The following is a 19,254-nucleotide window of genomic DNA, read 5'->3' on the forward strand; positions in this document are numbered from 1 at the left end:
CCTAATAATTAATCTAAAAAGAGAATTTTTCAAGTAATACTGCTAACTTCAGAGTATATAATTACGTAAATTCAATAAATATATAATCTTTTTTGGCCCGAGTGGTCTGCAAAACATGAAATTTAAAATACTTATACTAATCCATTAAAAACACAGTAGTCATATTCTGTATTTCCCACTTACCTAGCCACAATCTCAAGTTGACTCACAAATGCCTAGAAATAAAAATCATCCTTACTAGAAAATGCATTACTAACAAAAGTCTAACAAAAGGGAAACAAAAAAGAAAAACAATTTATACTTCTGTACTTGAAGGAGTGAATAATCTCTTAGATAAGACTAGGCTTTGACAAAATATTCACAAAGCAGTTCAAAGAACTACTATACATACTATAAATGAAATATCTTACAAATTATAACAATAATCAATAAATACTATTCACTTGACTAAGAAAACTCAGAAGATTAAAGCATTTCTGTTTTTACATAGAGGTCAGTATGTGAAACAATAAGTAGGAGGAATGCCTAAAGTAAGATCATCATGACTCTTACTGAATCTCACACTATAACCAGGCAAGTATCACCTTAAAATTTGTTGTGCATGGTGACTCACATGTTCTGGCTATGTGGTGGGACTCAAAAATAGGGTACTTTAATTGCTAGAGATTTAACCAGCCTTTTGATATGGTTTGGCTCTGTGTCCCCACCCAAATCTCATGGTGAATTGTAATCCCCACATGTTGAAGGAAGGACCTGATGGGAGGTGACTGAATCACGGGGGCAGTTTCCCTCATGTTATTCTCGTGATAGTGAGTGAGTTCTCACGAGATCTGATGGTATAAAAGTGTTTGGCAGTTCCCCCATTGCTCCCACTGTCTCTCCTGCTGCCATGTAATATGTGCCTTGCTTCCCCCTCTCCTTCTGCCATGACTATAAATTTCCTGAGGGCCTTCCCAGCCATGAGGAACCATGAGTCAATTAAACCTCATTTAAAAAAAATAAATTAACCAGTCCAGGAAGTTCTTTGTAGCAGTGTGAAAATGGACTAACACACCTTTATTAACATACTTAGTAAAATATTTTCACATGCACCTAGGAAGCTGACATCTCACAGGCAGGAATCAACAACAAGACAAGCTGGCAAGACCTTAACCTCATCACTGTACCTTAGGAGCACAACAGAAATACCAGCCTGGGCTTCTGGAAAAATTGATCCCTTAAGTTTGACATCAGTAGATTATATATCTGAATCAAACTACTTTAGCTATTCCCCAAAATCACCTTTACTAAGCTGTACTTTTAATGTTTGCCCAATGGCTTGTATCAATAAGCCAGGTAAAAATCACTACTGCATCTGCTATAGGTGTTGATGCTCTAAAAATGCACATTCACTGTACCTAGTGTAAAGTCCCATACCACAGGAAAGTTCTCTGAAAATTTTCAAAGAAACTTTGATTTGCTAGAGGAGTAAGTATACTTTTATTTTTTTAAATATATAATGAAATTATTTTATGCCCTGCTTTATTTTTGGTTTCCAGGAAGCTCAGAATCAAATTTGATGTTTGACTGCTGTCATTTTATCTAATTTGAATATGGTACTTCTATTTATGTTTCCCCAATACTGATTGTCTATTTGTATAATTACTTTAGTACATATGGACTTGTTATAAGCTGACTCAAATACTTTATGAAATAGGCATGGAATAAATAAATGATGCCTAATAAAGCATTTTATTTAATTATCCCAGGTCTATGAACAGAATGATTCCTATCATTTTAGAAGAGATCCAAGAAAAAGAGGTGATATAAAAAACATGTAGAAAATAACCAAATGATAAGACCCTGTATTAGTCCGTTTTCATGCTGCTTTAAAGAACTGCCCAAGACTGAGTAATTTATAAAGGAAAGAGGTTTAATTGACTCACAGTTCAGCATGGCTGGGGAGGCCTCAGGAAACTTATAATCATGGCAGAAGGGGAAAGGGAAGCAAGGCACCTTCTTCATAGGATGGCAGGAAGAAATATGTGAGATCACAGGAAAAACTACCATTTATAAAACCACTGGATTTTGTGAGAATTCATTCGCTATCACAACAGCAGCATGGGGGAAACTGCCCATAATCCAATCACTTCCCACCAGGTTTCTCCCTTAAAACCTGAGGATTACAAATCAAAATGAGATTTGGCTGGGGACACAAAGCTAAACCATATCAGACTCCAGCTCATACCTGTAATCCTAGTACTTTGGAAGGCCAAGGCAGGCAGATCACCTGAGGTCAGGAGTTTAAGACACAATCTGACCAACATGGTGAAACCCTGTCTCTACTAAAAATACAAAAATTAGCTGGGTATGGTGGCGCATGCCTGTAATCCCAGCTACCCAGGAGGCTGAGGCAGGAGAATCGCTGGAGCCCAGAAGGCGGAGGCTGCAGCGCACTCCAGCCTGGGCAACAGAGCAAGACTTTATCTCAAAAACAAAAACAAAAACAAAAACAACCATCATTGTATAGTCTGACTATATGAAGGAATTCAGGAAATGAGATGAAAAACTTTTTTTTTTTTTAAAGAGATATAGTGCATTCATAACAACATATGAATTCAAAAAGAATTTTCTAATAAAACTTCATGATGAAAATAAATGCAACATATGACATTAATTTTTGAATTAGCAAAATAAAACCCTTCATCAATCAGTGTACATTTAAAAATGCAAAATCCTTTCATTTATCTCGACTAATTTTCTGCAAGAATATAAAAGTCTTTTGTGAGAGAAAGGTTACTTAATAATATTTTGAAAGAAAAAGTACCTTTTCTTAAACATGGATATCGGAATAATTTTATAATTCCATAGTCATCAGCTGTAACTAAAACTTGGCCAATATAATTTCCATCTACTGAATTTACATCGTTGATATCTGAATACTTGGGCCAAATTCCATTTACTTCAAGGCCTGAAACACATGTCCATGAAGCCCAATGAACACCTTTTATTTCTTCTGTACTTGTCACCTCTTTTCCTCCTAAAAATGAATCAGAGTCTTAATTTAAGAAGTTATTTCATTTGATTTTCTCAAGCCTAAACTGTACTGATAACATAGTAAATTCTAAAATTTAAAGTATCTTCCCACCCCACTTAGAGGAAAATACATATAGGTAGGTAAGTTTGAGTTAAGAGAAAAGATAACGAAATGCAAGGAATTTTTTAAAAAGCTACTACCAAAATTACACTGATTCAGAGACACACATTGCCTTGAATGATTAGCTTAGCAGGCTCACTTATATGGAGAAAAAAAACTGAATCCTATTTAAGAAATGATACAGATTAGTGATAACAGGTAAGTTATTTTAAAAAGGTAAAAGCTATGAGAAAGTGGCAAATCAGGTATTTAAAAAGAAGCCTAAGATACATAGTTGAGAAAAAAGAGAGAACTGGAAAACACCAAGAAGAAAGGATGAGTGTGGCGCAATACATTTACATTAGGTAAGAAGACTTTAGGACCCAGTCAATCTTCATTACATATAGACCGTTAATGAAAAACTTTGGGGGAGACACATTAACTGAATTATGCAGCTCATTTTATATAATAAGTTCTTGGAAGATAGTGACAAATTCACTAAGCACCACAATAAATAAAGTATTATGCAGTGGCCAGGTGCAGTGGCTCCCACCTGTAGTCCCAGCACTTTGGGAGGCTGAGACAGGCAGATCACTGAAGGTCAGCAGTTAGAGACCAGCCTGGCCAACATGGTGAAACGCTGTCTCTACTAAAAATATAAAAATTAGCTGGGCATGGTGTTGGGCCCCTGTAATCTCAGCTACTTAGGAGGCTGGGGCAGTTAAATCACTTGAACCTCAGAGGCAGAGGCTGCATGAGCCTAGCCGTACCACTGCACTCCAGCCTGGGCAACAGAGCAAAACTCCATCTCAAATAAATAAATAAATAAATAAATAAATAAATAAATAAAATAACTAAGAGGTAATATTTTGATGATTCGGCTTTTATTCCATCCATTCATTCACTCACTCGCTAATTTATTTACTTATTTATTTAGTTAGAACCACAGTCTTCCTCTTTCACCGAGGCTGGAGTACACTGGCACGATCTTGGCTCCCTGCAGCCTTGAACTCCCAGTTCCAATGATCCTCCCACTGTAGGCACATGCCACGACATCCTGCTCTTTTTTTTTTTTCTTTTTGGTAGACATGTGGTCTCACCATGCTGCCCTGGCTGTTCTCAAACTCCTGGGCTCACAAGATCCTCCCACTTTAACCTCCCAAAGTGTTGGGATTATGGGCATGAGCCACTGAACACAGACTATTCCTCTTTTAAAATCTTTGAAACTCTGTTTTTCAAAGTTAGTTAGTTATATTATTAATATTTGCAAAGTTTATTTTTTTTTTGAGACAGGCTCTTGCTCTATCGCATAGGCTGGAATGTATGTGGCAACATAATGGCTCACTGCAGCCTCATTCTCCCAGGCTCAAGTGACCCTCCTATCCCGACCTCTTGAATAACTGGGACTACAGGTGCATACCACTACATCCAGCTAGTTTCTGTATTTTTTGGCAAAGATGGTTTTTTTTTTTCATGTTGCCCAGGCTGGTCTCAAACTCCTAGGCTCAAGCTGTCAGTCCACTGTGGCCTCCCAAAGTGTTGGGATTATAGGCGTGAGCCACCATGCCCAGCCTGCAAAGTTTGAGATAATCACGAAAAACAAATAATTTATTGGTTACACATTTCCAGTAATTATAGTCACTTAATTAGTTCTATCCACAAAAGTGGCATTTTGACTCTCTAAGATACAGTGGTACTTTACCATATACTATGCTCATGGTATGGAATTCAATAAAAAGTGAATCTGTTTTAGGTCCTCCAGGCAAAAGAGTTTTAATTCAGAACCAAAGGATTTAGAGTAGTAGTTGCCAGGCACTGGGAGAGGCAGAGGACAGTGAGGGCTGGGTGGGGGTGGATATAAAGAGATGTAAGCTTCAGTTATATAGGATGAATAAATTCAGAAGATCGAATGTACAGCATGTTGACTATAGTTAATAATACTGTTACTGTATGGTACACCTGAAATTTGCTAAGAGAGTGGAACTTAAATGTTCTCAGCACACAAGCGCACGCGCACACACACACACACGAAATGGTAACTATGTAAAGTGACAGAAACATCATTTAGCTTGATTGTGGAAATCATTTCACAGTGTATATATCAAAACATTACATTGTGTATTTTCCGTATATACAATTTTTAATGTCAATTATACCTCAATAAAGTTGAGGGGAAAAAAAACAAAAGAATTTCAAGAAAATAAAGCAGGCTTACAGAAAAGTCTACAATGCTTCAAATATTAGCTCAGATCTTCTTTGATTTCCTATGATCAAATGTAATTTACACTCTGCTTCTAGTAAAACTCTAAAATATTGTGTAGGCACTACAAATCTATAATTTGCTAGAAATTGTTACCTGGCATTCTATAAAAAAGTCTTTTCCCATTTCCATCATTTGTCTGTAAATATCTACTGTCTGAGGACCAGTCCAGATGAGTGATGAAACTAAGGGATCCCAAACACTCGCCAACTTTTTTATAACGCTGAGCAACTCCATAAATATCAACTGAGCTGTCATTGCATCCAACAGCAAGGTAAGTTCCATCTGGTGAATATTTTAACTCATGAATTGCCTCCTTCCTATCTTTGATATGTACAACTTCCGTCATATCTCTGTTAAAAAGAAAAAATGAGACTATATGAACAGAAGTCACAACAGAATTAATTCAGTTTCAAACATGTCTAAAATGACTGTGAAGCTGTATCAAATGCTTATAAACTATAAAATAAACATAAATAACACAAGTAGTATTAGTTCAGGAACAATACATTGCTGAACAGAATACATGGAAACAATACATGCCAGAAGTACATGAAAATGCTGAATTTCAGTTTCTAAATTACTTTAAGTACTTTAGAGATCCATACTAAATTTCTGGAATAAAGACTAAAGAAAGCAACAGATTTTTATGCTAAGAGAAGTTCTTTATAAATATGGAGTTTATGAAAAATGTTTAATTTAAACACTATATTTTTCAAATAATTTTTTTAAGGAGCTAAATGTGCAAAATTACATTCAGAAAATAAGAAAGAATTAATTCATCTCTACTACTTCAGTAATACATTTAAATATATGTCTTTATATAGCTACCACTAGTTATTTTTATTTCAACCTCTTTGACCTTTTTTTTTTTTTTTGAGGCAGAATCTTGTTGTGTTGCCCATGCTGGAGTGCAGTGGCACAGTCTTGGCTCAGTGCAATCTCAGCCTCCCAGGTTCAAGAGATTCTCACTTCATGCCTCAGCCTCCTGAGTAGCTGGGATTACAGGTACGTGCCACCATGCCTGGCTAATTTTTTTGACCTTTTAAAACAGAACACACATTCCTCCCTTAGGGACCATGTTGACCAGTGAAGTGCAACTTTTTTTCAATGACTTCTTGAGTATCCAAAAAAATACAGATATTAGTAGCAGCCAAAAAATGGATAAATACGTAGTAAAACACTGCTGAGTTTCCGAAGTTGTGAGATTTTTGGGCGGTAGGAAGAGAAGCAGAGGGAAGGAGAGAAAGTCGGAAGAAGTTAAAATTCTTATTTCTAGTCAGCGTCAGAGACTTTTCTTCACATAAATTTTGCCTTCATTGACTTCTGTTACATGTGAGAGAATTAATCTTCAGTTGTATTTGAGTCACTGTGCAGCTGTGGGCCTGTTATAGTACTTAGTGATTTAGCCTAACCAATGTAGTGTTAGAAATAAAAATAGAAAAAGGAGCCCTAAGATAAATCAATGACTGTATTATTTGAAGCTTCTGTACTTTTAAGTTTCCCTAGTCAACATCACTTTTGCCTCTGCCTCTGCATTTTCCAGTGACTCCTTCAAGTTAACGTTAAATCCACATACCTTATTGCCCTTTGCTCCATATCCATCCATCCATCCATCCCTCTTCCCTAGATGGAACAAGATTTTTAAGAAAAGTCTAAGGTACTATTTGGCAGCTTTTACTTTTATGCCTCCTTTATTTAAAATTTTATAATCTTCTTCATGACCTTTATTAAAATGCTTCTGGAAAATTATTCTGAAGTATTCTAGTATTTTTTACAGCATTTTTGTCCTAGAGACGTAATTGCTCTCAATTAATAAGAGAAGAATGGCTTATGTCCAAGATAACATGGACATAAGCCATTCTTTTCTTATTAATTGGGAGCATTTTCTGTTAACATGCCCTCTGCCCATACACACACACACACACACACACACACACACAGAGAGAGAGAGAGAGAGAGAGAACAGGGATTCTAGTTGACTGTTTTTATAATATGAATAATATTGCTACGTCAATATTATGCATTATATGACTACTCTCACATGAAGAGTTTCTCCGACAAATTTAAAAGAAAGATGACAACTATTAGACGAAAATTTGTTAATTTATTTAAAACATTCTGAATTAAGTCTTCTAGGAGACTAACATATGATCACTATGGTTTCTTTTAAGAAGCAGAGGGAGGCAAAAGCCTGGGAATACTCATAAATGAACAGTTCATAACATATCACAAAGTAAAGGTAGAGAGCTGATAATAGCATCCAACAGAAGAAGAATTTCTAGCTGAGGGATTCTGGAGAGACATATCAAAGGAAGTGGAGTAGATAGCTATGATGTCTACATTTTATTCTGAGGAAGGAACGAGATTTAGATCAGCAGAAGACAGGAACTGGAGGTAAAGGACCCATATTTCAGCAGAGACAACAGTATGTGAAAGAGCTGATGCCAAGAGAAAGTATTCAAGTTCAACTTGTGATGGACACTATAGTTAAATGGACATAAGCAAGGGGACTTTGGTATGAACTCAGTCTGTTGAGAGAGGCTGGGGGAAAATCATGAAGGGGGTGCCTCACATGTCTTGTTAAGATTGTCGGCCTTAATTTGTGAGGTTAAGCTAGGATAAGACTTACCAGTCACATCATTGATTTGGTTCCAAGGTAAAAAACAAATTAAACGAGCATAGTAATAGGATCAAGACCAATTACAAGGTTACTGCAGATTATGGTTTCTCAGACTTCAGAAAAAAGTGAGCTTCTTTAAAATACAATGTATATTCCATACTATGATAGGATGTAATATATACTACAGGTTAAAAATATAATTCTAATCTTATTCACAAACCTCAATTAACATCTTCCTAAAAAATTCATTAGGAAAGTAAAATCAACAGGATGTGGTGGTGATGGATTACAGACAGTTGGTTCAGGAGAAAGAGGTATCAAGGATAATGCCTAGGTTTTTGGCTTGCCCAGGAATATGGACAATGGCGCCATTCATTAGGCCCTCTATGCATATAAACTAGAAAATCTAAAAGAAGTGGATAAATTCCTGGACACACACACCCTCCAAAGACTGAACCAGAAGAAGATGAATCCCCGAATAGACCAATAACAAGTTCTAAAATTGAGACAGTAATAAATAGCCTACCAACAAAAGAAAGCTCAGGACCAGATGAATTTACAGCTGAATTCTACTAGAAATACAAAGGGGAGCAGATACCCTTTCTTCTGAAAGTATTCTAACAATTGAAAGAAGGGACTCCTCCCTAACTCATTTTATGAGGCCAACATCATCTTGATACCAAAACCTGGCAGAGAGGCAACAAAAAATTCGGACAAGTATCCCTGATGAATAGCAATACAAAAATCCTCAATAAAATATTGGCAAACTGACTCCGACAGCACATCAAAAAGCTTATCCACCATGATCAAGTGGGCTTCATCCCAGAGATGCAAGGCTGGATCAACAAATGCAAATTAGTAAACGTTAATTCATTACATAAACAAATCTTAAGACAAAGACCACATGATCATCTCAATAGGTGCAGAAAAGGCTTTTGATAAAATTCAGCATCCCTTCATGTTAAAAACTCTCAGTAAGCTAGGTATTGAAGGAACATACCTCAAAATAATAAGCTGTTTATGACAAACACACAGCCAATATCATACTGAACGTGCAAAAGCTGGAAACATTCCCCTTGAAAACCGGTACAAGACAAGGATGTCCTCTCCTCACCACTCCTATTCAACATAGTATTGAAGCTCTGGCCAGGACAATCAGGCAAGACAAAGAAATAAAGCATATTCAAATAGGCAGAAAGGAATTCAGATTGTCTTTGTTTGCAGATGACATGATCCTACATCTAGAAAACTCCATTGCCTCAGACAAAAAGCTTCTTAAGCTGATAAGCAACTTCAGCAAAATTTCAGGATACAAAATCAATGTGTAAAAGTCACAAGCATTCCTATACACCAACAAGAAGCAAGGAGAGAGCCAAATCATGAATGAACTCCCATTCACAATTGCTAAAAGAGAATAAAATACCTAGGAATACAGCTAATAAGGGAACTGAAGGATCTCTTTAAGGAGAACTACAAATCACTGCTCAAGGAAATAAAAGAGGACACAAAGAAACAAAAATAGTCCATGCTCCTGGATAGGAAGAATCAATATTGTGAAAATGGCCATGCTGCCCAAAGTAATTTATAGATTCAGCACTATTCCCATTAAACTACCACTGACATTCTTCAAAGAATTAGGGGAAAAAAAAAAAACTACCGAAGAATTCATACAGAACCAAAAAAAGAGCCTGTATAGCCTAAACAAAAAGAACAAGGCTAGAGGGATCATGCTATTGGACCTCAAACTATACTACAAGGCTACAGTAACCAAAACAGCATGGTACTCGTACAAAACAGATACACAGACCAATGGAACAGAATAGAGAACTCAGAAATAAGACCACACATCTACAACCACCTGATCTTCAAAAAACCTGACAAAAAGAAGCAATGGGGAAAGGATCTCCTATTCAATAAATGGTGGTGGGAAAACTGGCTAGCCATATGCAGAAAACTGAAACTGAACCCCACAAGCTAGGATAAGAGGATAATGACTAGCCTTATACAGAGGCTTACACGTTCCTTACATGTTATACAAAAATTAACTCAAGGTGGATTAAACACTTAACACCCAAAATTATAAATGCCCTAGAAGAAAATCTAGGCAACACCATTCAGGACCTAGGCATGGGCAAAGATTTCATGAAGAAATCACTAAAAGCAACTGCAACAAAAGTGAAAATTGACCAATGGGATCTAATTAAACTAAAGAGCTTCTGTGTAACAAAAGAAACTATCATGAGGGTGAAGAGGCAACCTACAGAGTGGTAAAAAAAATTTTTGCTTTGCAATCTACCCTTCTGACAGAGGTATAATATCCAGAATCAACGAGGAACTTAAACAATTTTATAAGGAAAAAACAACCCAATTAAAAAGTGGGCAAAGGACATGAGAAGACAATCCTCAAAAGACGGCATTTACGCAGCCAACAAACATATGAAAAAAAGCTCAACATCACTAATCATTAGAGAAATGCAAATCAAAACCACACTGAGATACCATCTCACATCAGTCAGAATGACAATTATTAAAAAGCCAGGAAACAATAGATGCTGGTGAGGTTGAGGAGAAATAGCAACACTTTTACACTGTTGGTGGGAATGTGAATTAGTTCAACCACTGTGGAAGATGGTGTGGCAATTCCTCAAAGATCTAGAACCAGAAACACCATTTGTCCTAGCAATCCCATTACTGGGTATATACACAAAGAAATATAAATCATTCTATTACAAAGATACATACATGTGTAATGTTCATTGCAGCATTATTCTCAATAACAAAGACATGGAATCAACTCAAATGCCCATCAATGATAGACTAGATAAAGAAAATGAGGTACATATACAGCATTGAATACCATGCAGTCATAAAAAGAAATGAGATCATGTCCTTTGCAGGGACATGGATGGAGCAGGAAGCCATTATCCTCAGCAAACTAATGCAGGAAAACAAACAAACATCCCATGTTCTCACTTATAAGTGGGAGCTAACAATGAGAACATATGGGCATAGGGAGGGAAACAACACACACTGAGGCCTTTCAGGAGGTGGAGTAGGGGGAGGGAGAGCATTAGGAAAAACAGCTAATGCATGCTGAGCTCAACCTATGTATGCCTAGTGTTCCAATACTAGAACACTAAGCTTGTGGGAGTTATTTATATTCGACTGCTCAAGGCCAGTGCCAAGGTCTGATTTTTCATTAAAAAAATTTGCAATCTCCGGCATAATTGGGTTAATAACTAGGTGATGGGTTTACAGGTGCAGCAAACCACCATGGCACATGTTCACCTATGTAACAAACCTACACATCCTGCATATGTACTTTGCGACTTAAAAAAAATTAAAATAAAAAAATACCTTCATAAGAGCTAAGAAAACCAGGTGAGAGATGACAGAATCTGTGTGTAACACAGCAATAAGAAAAGACATATTGGAAGAAGGAGGGAAGGACTGTTTTACATTACTCATGTCACCCCTTCCCTCAAGTCACCTAAGAGTCCATCAATGTATGATTGAAGAAACAGATATACCATTCATTCTTAAAAAGGAAGAAAATCAGCTGCGCACAGTGGCTCATGCTTGTAATCCCAGCACTTTGGGAAACTGAGGCAGGAGGACTGCTTGAGGCCAGGAGTTTGACACAAGCCTGGGTAACATAGTAAGGTCCAGTCTCAACCAAAATTTTAAAAAAGGAAAAAAATCCTGTCATTTGCTACAACATGGATGATCCTCGTGTACATTATGCTAAGTGAAATAAACCAGGCAGAGAAAGACAGATACTCCATGATTTCGCTTACATGTGGAATCTAAAAAAGTCAAACATAGCAGAGAGTAGATTCGTGGTTAACAAGGATTAGGAGTGCAGGTGGGAAATGAGGAAATGTTGGACAAACAGTACAAAGTTTCAGTCAGAATGACTGAGTAAGTTCTGAAGACATACTATATGGCATGGTGATTAGAGTTAATAATGTATGATATAGTTGAAAATTGCTAAGACACATCTAAATGTTCTCATCCCCAAAAGTGGTAAGTATGTGAGGTGATGGATATGTTAACTAGCTTGATGTAATCATTTCACAAAGTATGTGTATAACCAAAGTCTCACGTTGTACATCGTAAATATATACAGTTTTTGTCAATTATGCCTTAATGAAACCGGGCGGGGGGGGGGCACAAAAATAGACTTTTAAAAAAGGCAGACTGGTTACAAAATAATTTTAAAATTGTTAACAGTTTTTATTACGAAGAAAAGATGTTTTAAGAAGATATTGTGGCTTTACCCGAACACACCACCTTATACACTAATATAAGAATCATTATGTGAGATCCTAAGTTATTCTATTTTCTTCAAACTATAACATAACCCCCCATCTCGGTGCGGGTACTTTAATATGTTATGTTTAGTAACGAATCCTGCTTTACCATATGAAGAATACAAAGCAAATCAAGAATAGTGACCGGGTAAATTTACATGGATTAAGAATATCATTTTGTGAGTTGGAATTTTGTGCTTCACCTACAAAGGCAGTTAATAATCAGAATAACCCTTTCAGTACTATTAGTGATGTTGGATTCAGGTGCTAAAATACAGCCTTATTAGGAATAAAAACTTTTTCATCCAGTCTACTACATTTAATAACTGAAAGGGCAAGTAAATGTATAACTAAAAAAATCACTATTTTTGAGTGCATATGAGCTATATGATAGGAATTCTTAGATGTTTTACATGCATCTTAAATTATTGTAAAACCTCTGTAAGTGAGCACTCCAATTCCAGTACTTCCAATACTTTCAGTTCTTACAGACAAGAAAAAATGAAGCTGATAATGAATATTATTATTCATAAGTAATGTCCAGGTGTTTCTATTTATGATTTATAACTTGCAAAACTGAAGAGCAACCTCCAAAGAAATTAAACAACCAATGAGAAAAAGAACAGATGTTTAAATTTATATGATGATAGTTACAGAGATTATAGAATCAATGATCAAATCAGTGCCCAAATTTTAACAGTATGGATAGCCCAACAGGGAGGTTTTATAGTCTTTCATATCTGTTTAAGAAGCTGTTTTACAATCATTAGAACAAATCGGCAACCAACAGAATGGGAAAAAAATTTTTGCAATCTACCCATCTGACAAAGGGCTAATATCCAGAATCTATAAAGAACTAAAGCAGATATGCAAGAAAAAAAACAAACTCATTGAAAAGTGGGCAAAGGATATGAACAGTTTTCAAAAGAAGACATATATGAGGCCAACAAACATATGAAAAAATGCTCATCATCACTGGCCATTAGAGAAATGCAAATCAAAACCATATTGAGATACCATCTCATGTCAGTTAGAATGACAATCACTAAAAAATCTGGAGATAACAGATGCTGGAGAGGATGTGGAAAAACAGGAACACTTTTACACTGTTGGTGGGAATGTAAATTAGTTCAACCATTATGGAAGACAGTGTGGTGATTCCTCAAGGATCTAGAACCAGAAATACCATTTGACCCAGCAATCCCATTACTGGGTATATACCCAAAGGATTAGAAATCTTTCTATTATAAAAGCACATGCACACATATGTTCATTGCGGCACTGTTTACCATAGTAAAGACCTGGAATCAACCCAAATGCCCATCGATTATAGACTGGACAAGGAAAATGTGGCACACATATACCATGGAAGACTATGCAACCATAAAAAATGATGAGTTCATGACCTTTATAGAGGCATGGATGAATCTAGAAACCATCATTCTCAGCAAACTGACACAAAAACAGAAAACCAAACACCATGTTTTCACTCATAGGCAGGTGATAAACAATGAAAACACTTGAGCACAGGGAAGGGAACAACACTCACTGGGCTAGGTGGGGAGGTGGTGGGGAGGGGAGGGGAGGGACGGGGGGCGGGGCAGATAGGGAGGGATAACACTGGGAGAAATGCCAGATGTAGGTGACAGGGTTGGGGGCCAGAGGTGTGGCATGTGGCATGTATGTACTTACGCAACAATCCTGCAGGATGCGGGACATGCACAAGTGTACCAGAGCCCAAAGTACAATTAAAAAAAATAAGAAGCTGTTTTAGCATGACAAAATAAAGTAATACAACATATTTGTAGAGCTCTGGGGGAAAAGCTTTAATTTATAGTCAAATGTTATATTCGTATTTTTTAAAAATATAAGATGCCTAGAGTAGTCAAATTCTCTCTTTCATAGAGACCCAGAAAGTAGAATGATGGTTGTTAAGGGCTTAAGAGACAGAAGAATGGGAATTATTTTTTACTGGATACAGAGTTTCTTTTCCATTTTGGAAGATGAAAAAATTCTGAAGCTAGAGGGTGGTGTTGATTGCACAACAATGTGAATGTACTTAATGCCACTAAATTGTACATTCAAAAATGGTCAAAATGCTAAGCTGATATATTATATATATTTTACCACAATAAAAAAATGTTAAAAGTCTCAGCATATCTTATTATAAAAACTGGTCTCAGGAAAGTCACATGTGTAGAAGATGGGAAGTACAAAAAAAACATAATGTATCTGAAGAAGTGAAAGGAGTTTCCTATAAATGAAAGAAAGACACTGAGATACTGAGAAACAGGCTGGAGAGATGGGCACTACATATCACATGAGGGATTATGAATTTCATCCTAAGGACAGTATAAAGCCTTTATCATACTTTAGAAATAAGAGGAATGCACACTAATGTATTTTAAAAGGAATCATCATCACTGTGGAGTAAAGAAAGGTCTTGAGGGAAGCAAAATAGGAGGTAAGAACATCAGCTAAGAGGCTATTCCACCAATCCAGTTAGTAGATGACAGAAGCCTACACAAGAGTACCATGGTGAGAATGAAAGGAAGGAGATTAATTTGAGAGCTATTTCGGAAGTAGACTCTCCAGAACTCTTAATTAACTACATAGGGGAGGCAAAAGAGAGAACTATGTTAACAGTTTCTGAATTGAGCAACTGAGTGAAGGATCTTGCCATTCACTGAGGTAGAGAAGAAAGACTTCATAAGTACTTATCCTGTGAACAAGTGTAGGTGTCAGCAAATTTCTTACTGGCTGCATAGAATTCAATTGAATTCACCTATCTATAATTCAGCACAAAATGCTAACTGCTTTACCAAATTCTTTTAAATTTTTCTAATTACTCAAACAAAAGAAGAGATAGAGGCATTTTTTAAAGCATAAAGCTGAAAATAACAATGACAAAAACAAAAAACCATTTACCCATTTTAATAGCCTCAGCTATTAAATGGTAAGGGAATCATTACTGAAAATCTACACTGATAAGAAAGGGTAGCTGGGACCCAAATTTTATATCTCAAAATTTTAGCCATTAATCTATTAAGCATTCTTAACCCTCCGGACCAAGGTTTCTGGGTTTATTTTTCTGACAAAGATATTTTTATAAATATATTTTTATACTTGATGAAATTAATATCTGAATTATATATATTAAGAAGGGGAAGGGAAAAGGATAAATGGGTAAAAATGACAAGTATTATATATTCTGTATCACTGAACAGAAAATTACTGTGTTTCTATTTCTACCCTGATACCATACCTTACTCTAAGTACAGTGAATGAGCCATCCTTCATTCCAAGGGCAAGATGGATTCCATCTGCATTTACAGCTGCACAACGAATTGGTTCTTCCATATTACACCTTGCTATTAATGCATGATCTACCAGGCTCCATATCCTGTAAAATTTAATTTTAAAAATAAAAAAGAATAGTTAGCTAATGCATACTTTAAAAATAATGAAAATATTTTGGTTAAAATAATAAACTCATTTTAATTAAATAAATCTAGATAACTATCTGCTTAATTAAGATAAATATAGATAACTATCAAGAAATTCTTAGTTATGAAAATGGGAATTCTTCACGCTTAAATGACAGAAGTTGATAGAATCTTTTGTTTTTATTTTTATTTTTTTAGAGACATCATCTCACTCTGTCACTCAGGCTAAACTGCAGTGGCATGATCATATCTCACTGTAACCTTGACTCTGTGGGCTCAAGTGATCCTCTTGCCTCAGCCTCCTGAGTAGCTGGAACTACAGGAATGTGTCGTCTAACCTGGCTACATTTTGTTGTTTTGGTATCCTTTTAGCACAGCTATAATGTCACTGCATAATAAACACAATGAATGCATCTAATTGAATAACAATAAAGTCCATGCTCCATTGTGCCTTACAAATGTAACATTCTACGTCCAATTTTATCTTTTTCCTCTTATTTCAACATGATGAGAATGCACTGCTAATAAATAATAATGTCACCATATGGTAATGCACATAGTGCTCAAAATTCTGTCAAGTTGTGTCACTGAAATTTGTAATGCGCTGAGGAGCAGTGCAAAATGATGTGAGTGGCATAAAAAATATCAATAATTATCTGGAAAGAATTAGGTTGAGTCTCTATCTTACTCCTTACACTAAAGGAAGCTGTACATAGATTAGGAGTTAAGCACAAAAATATAACCACTAATGAACTGAAAGAATATACTGAAAATTTGAGGACTATTTCCCTTTGACACAATCCTAAAAGTCACGAAAGAAAATACTGATAAATTCAGCTATATAAAATAAAACAAGAATTTTGCATATCTAAAACAACCTACACGAAGTTAAAAAAAAAAAANAGCAAGTAAACTACTGAAATTATTTGCAATTTACATTATCAGCAAATGATTAATATCCAGAATACATAAAGAACTACTAAAAGTAAAGGAGAAAAAGATCAACAACCCTATAGAAAAAAACGGCAAGAAATAAGGCAAGTTTACAGAAAGGATTATAGGGACCCACCTAACTTTTTAAAATCAGTAAATATAGGGAAAGAATTAAGCACTTTTCTGCCTTGATTATACCCAGGATAAATAATTGATGAGAAGAAATTCTCTTTATAGAAATACTACAGCTAACAAATAATGAGTGATAAATATAAATATTAGAATGCCACCATTTGAAACTCTTATTAAATCAATAGTTTAGGCCATGCAGTCCCAACAGGGGCTATTTCCCAAAAGGCGGTAAAAATGATTTCTTAGGGTAAAATATGTTAAATATTACAATGGTTTGTGTTCTCTTAAGGGGCCACAGTACAAAAAGAGACACACAGTTGTCTGTGGTCTTAAAATTTCAGAGAGCGGGTGTGATCAGGAAAAAAAAAATGTCTAGAAAGTCTCATTAACAAAGTGACAATGAGAAAAGATTGGGACATACTGATCTAGACAATAATCATCAATGGTTGCTAATAGAAAAGGAGTTTACACATTACATATCATCAAGCAGGAGTACATCACTACCTAGGACATATCCTTGGTGAAAATTCATAACTGTATCTCATCAAACCTCTAAATCTAACTACCAATTTACAGGATACAGGGAACACAGGCTATGTTAAAATATAGGTATGCAATTAGTCAAATCCAGAATATAAGAAATCCTACAGGGTGAAGACTTTATTTCCTTAATGAATAAACTGTAAGCAAAACAAAAAGGGAAGGAAGAAAGCTGTAGAATAAAAGAGACAGAAAAGACATATCAACAATCACAACATATGAAGCTTATTTGGATCCTGATTTTAACAAATCACAAAAATGTTTTATGAGACAATTGGGAATTTCTGTACTAGCTAGATACAGAACACTGTGTAATAACTATATTGTGGTGACATTTGAGATATCTTTTAAAGATACAAACTGAAATAATTACAGATGAAATCAAGGGAAAAAAAAACAAATGGCAAACTGGGGGAAACAAACCTCAACTCCTAAAATTGATCAGTGGTTCTCAAATTTTACCATATAGCGTAGTCACTTGGAAGGCTTCTAAAATCACAAATTGCTGAATTTCTGGTATTAGGTGCTGTAAAAGGCCTGAGAATTTGCATTTCTTACAAGTTCTTAAGTAATCCTGATGTTGCTCATTCAGGAGCCACACTTTGAGAACCACTGTCATAGACAAGGTTTCTAATTTCTTTAATATATAGACAGATACCATTAGATCTTATTTTAGATCAAGTAGAGAAAAAGACCTATGAACTAATAGAAAATAAGCAAAGAGCTTGGATAGGTCACAGAAAAGCAATGTCCTCTAAAGATATAAAAACATACTCAACAACCCTCAATATGAGAAATACCTATTTTCAAAATGTAACAAAGATATCATTTTTTACCTTTTGGGATTATAATTAGTTCTGTTAAGGATGTGGGAAAACAGATACTGTCAATATATTGACGATAGGTATATAAATTGTTGCTGCCTCTACGTAAAGCCTTATCTAACAAAATTTAAAATGCATATATCCTTTGACTGCTGCTAAACTTTTACCAGGGATATTCACACATATACAAAATGACAAATGTATAATGATATTCACTGCAAGCCTTGTGTTTATAAAATACACAGAACTGGAAGAAACTAATCTTCCATCAGTAATGGATTAGTTGAATAAATTACAGTATATCCATGCAGTTAAATATTATATGGCTGTTGAAAAGGAGATAGCTCCGTATATTCTGATATGGAACAAACTCCGTATCATATATTTAAGAGAAAAAAACAAAATCTAACTAATAATTAATTCTATTAATGTTCAGTACTTATGTACATTTGTTATACCATGAGCCAATAAAGTTTTAATCAGAGTATTTAAAGTTTTCTTTATGTTGATCTAAGGATAAATTCCAGCCTATGGAATTATTAGAATTTGCTTACCTGACTGAACGATCATCACTTCCAGTCACAGCCAAAGGTTTAGTAGGATGGACAGCAAGTGCCCAAAGTTCACCTTCACAGTGCCCTTGCATAATTAGAAAAGGTTTATTTCTTTCTTGCACAACAATTTCAAAAATTTCACTGTCCTGTGTTCCAACTAGAATGTGGTCACCTCGCCAACAAACACTCCTTACAGACAAACCTAGTAAAAAGTAAACTGTATTTATAATGTTGTAATAATGATAGCAGCAGGAGGCAGACAAATCCCTAAGCAGATAGGGGCAGGTCCTGATGAAATCCAACCTTCAAATCTAAGACAGTTTAAAGCTTGAAAGCCAAACTGCAAGTCTTGGATAAATCCACAGACTGATCGAGAACCTCTCTTCCCATCTGGCACACTTCCCTCTGATTGATCCCCACCTTTCACTACTTTACATTTATTTGCCCTTCCCTAATCGGTTTTTTTAGTGTTGTGCCCATATCTGAGTGGTGCCTTTTTTTTTTTTTTTTTTTT

The 19,254-nt window shown here is 35.6% G+C and overlaps 1 protein-coding gene across 9 annotated transcripts in view; it reads right to left on the reverse strand.

Moving 5' to 3' along the window:
• Positions 1-19,254, reverse strand: part of EML5 (EMAP like 5) — a 187,029-nt gene that overhangs the window by 108,812 nt on the left and 58,963 nt on the right. For all 9 annotated transcript variants that reach the window (XR_005199467.1, XM_017524634.1, XM_017524635.1 and 6 more), the window contains exons 7-10: positions 18,741-18,942; positions 15,577-15,714; positions 5,472-5,728; positions 2,807-3,019 (exon numbers count right to left, since the gene is read on the reverse strand). Coding sequence is in view for 8 of the 9 variants with exons in the window: in XM_017524634.1 (XP_017380123.1) it covers positions 2,807-3,019; positions 5,472-5,728; positions 15,577-15,714; positions 18,741-18,942 (810 nt within the window). In the remaining variant the exon portion in view is untranslated. The remainder of the gene's footprint in view (positions 1-2,806; positions 3,020-5,471; positions 5,729-15,576; positions 15,715-18,740; positions 18,943-19,254) is intronic.

This window comes from Cebus imitator, unplaced genomic scaffold (genome assembly GCF_001604975.1).
Source record: "Cebus imitator isolate Cc_AM_T3 unplaced genomic scaffold, Cebus_imitator-1.0 Scaffold34, whole genome shotgun sequence".
Lineage (NCBI taxonomy): Eukaryota > Metazoa > Chordata > Mammalia > Primates > Cebidae > Cebus > Cebus imitator.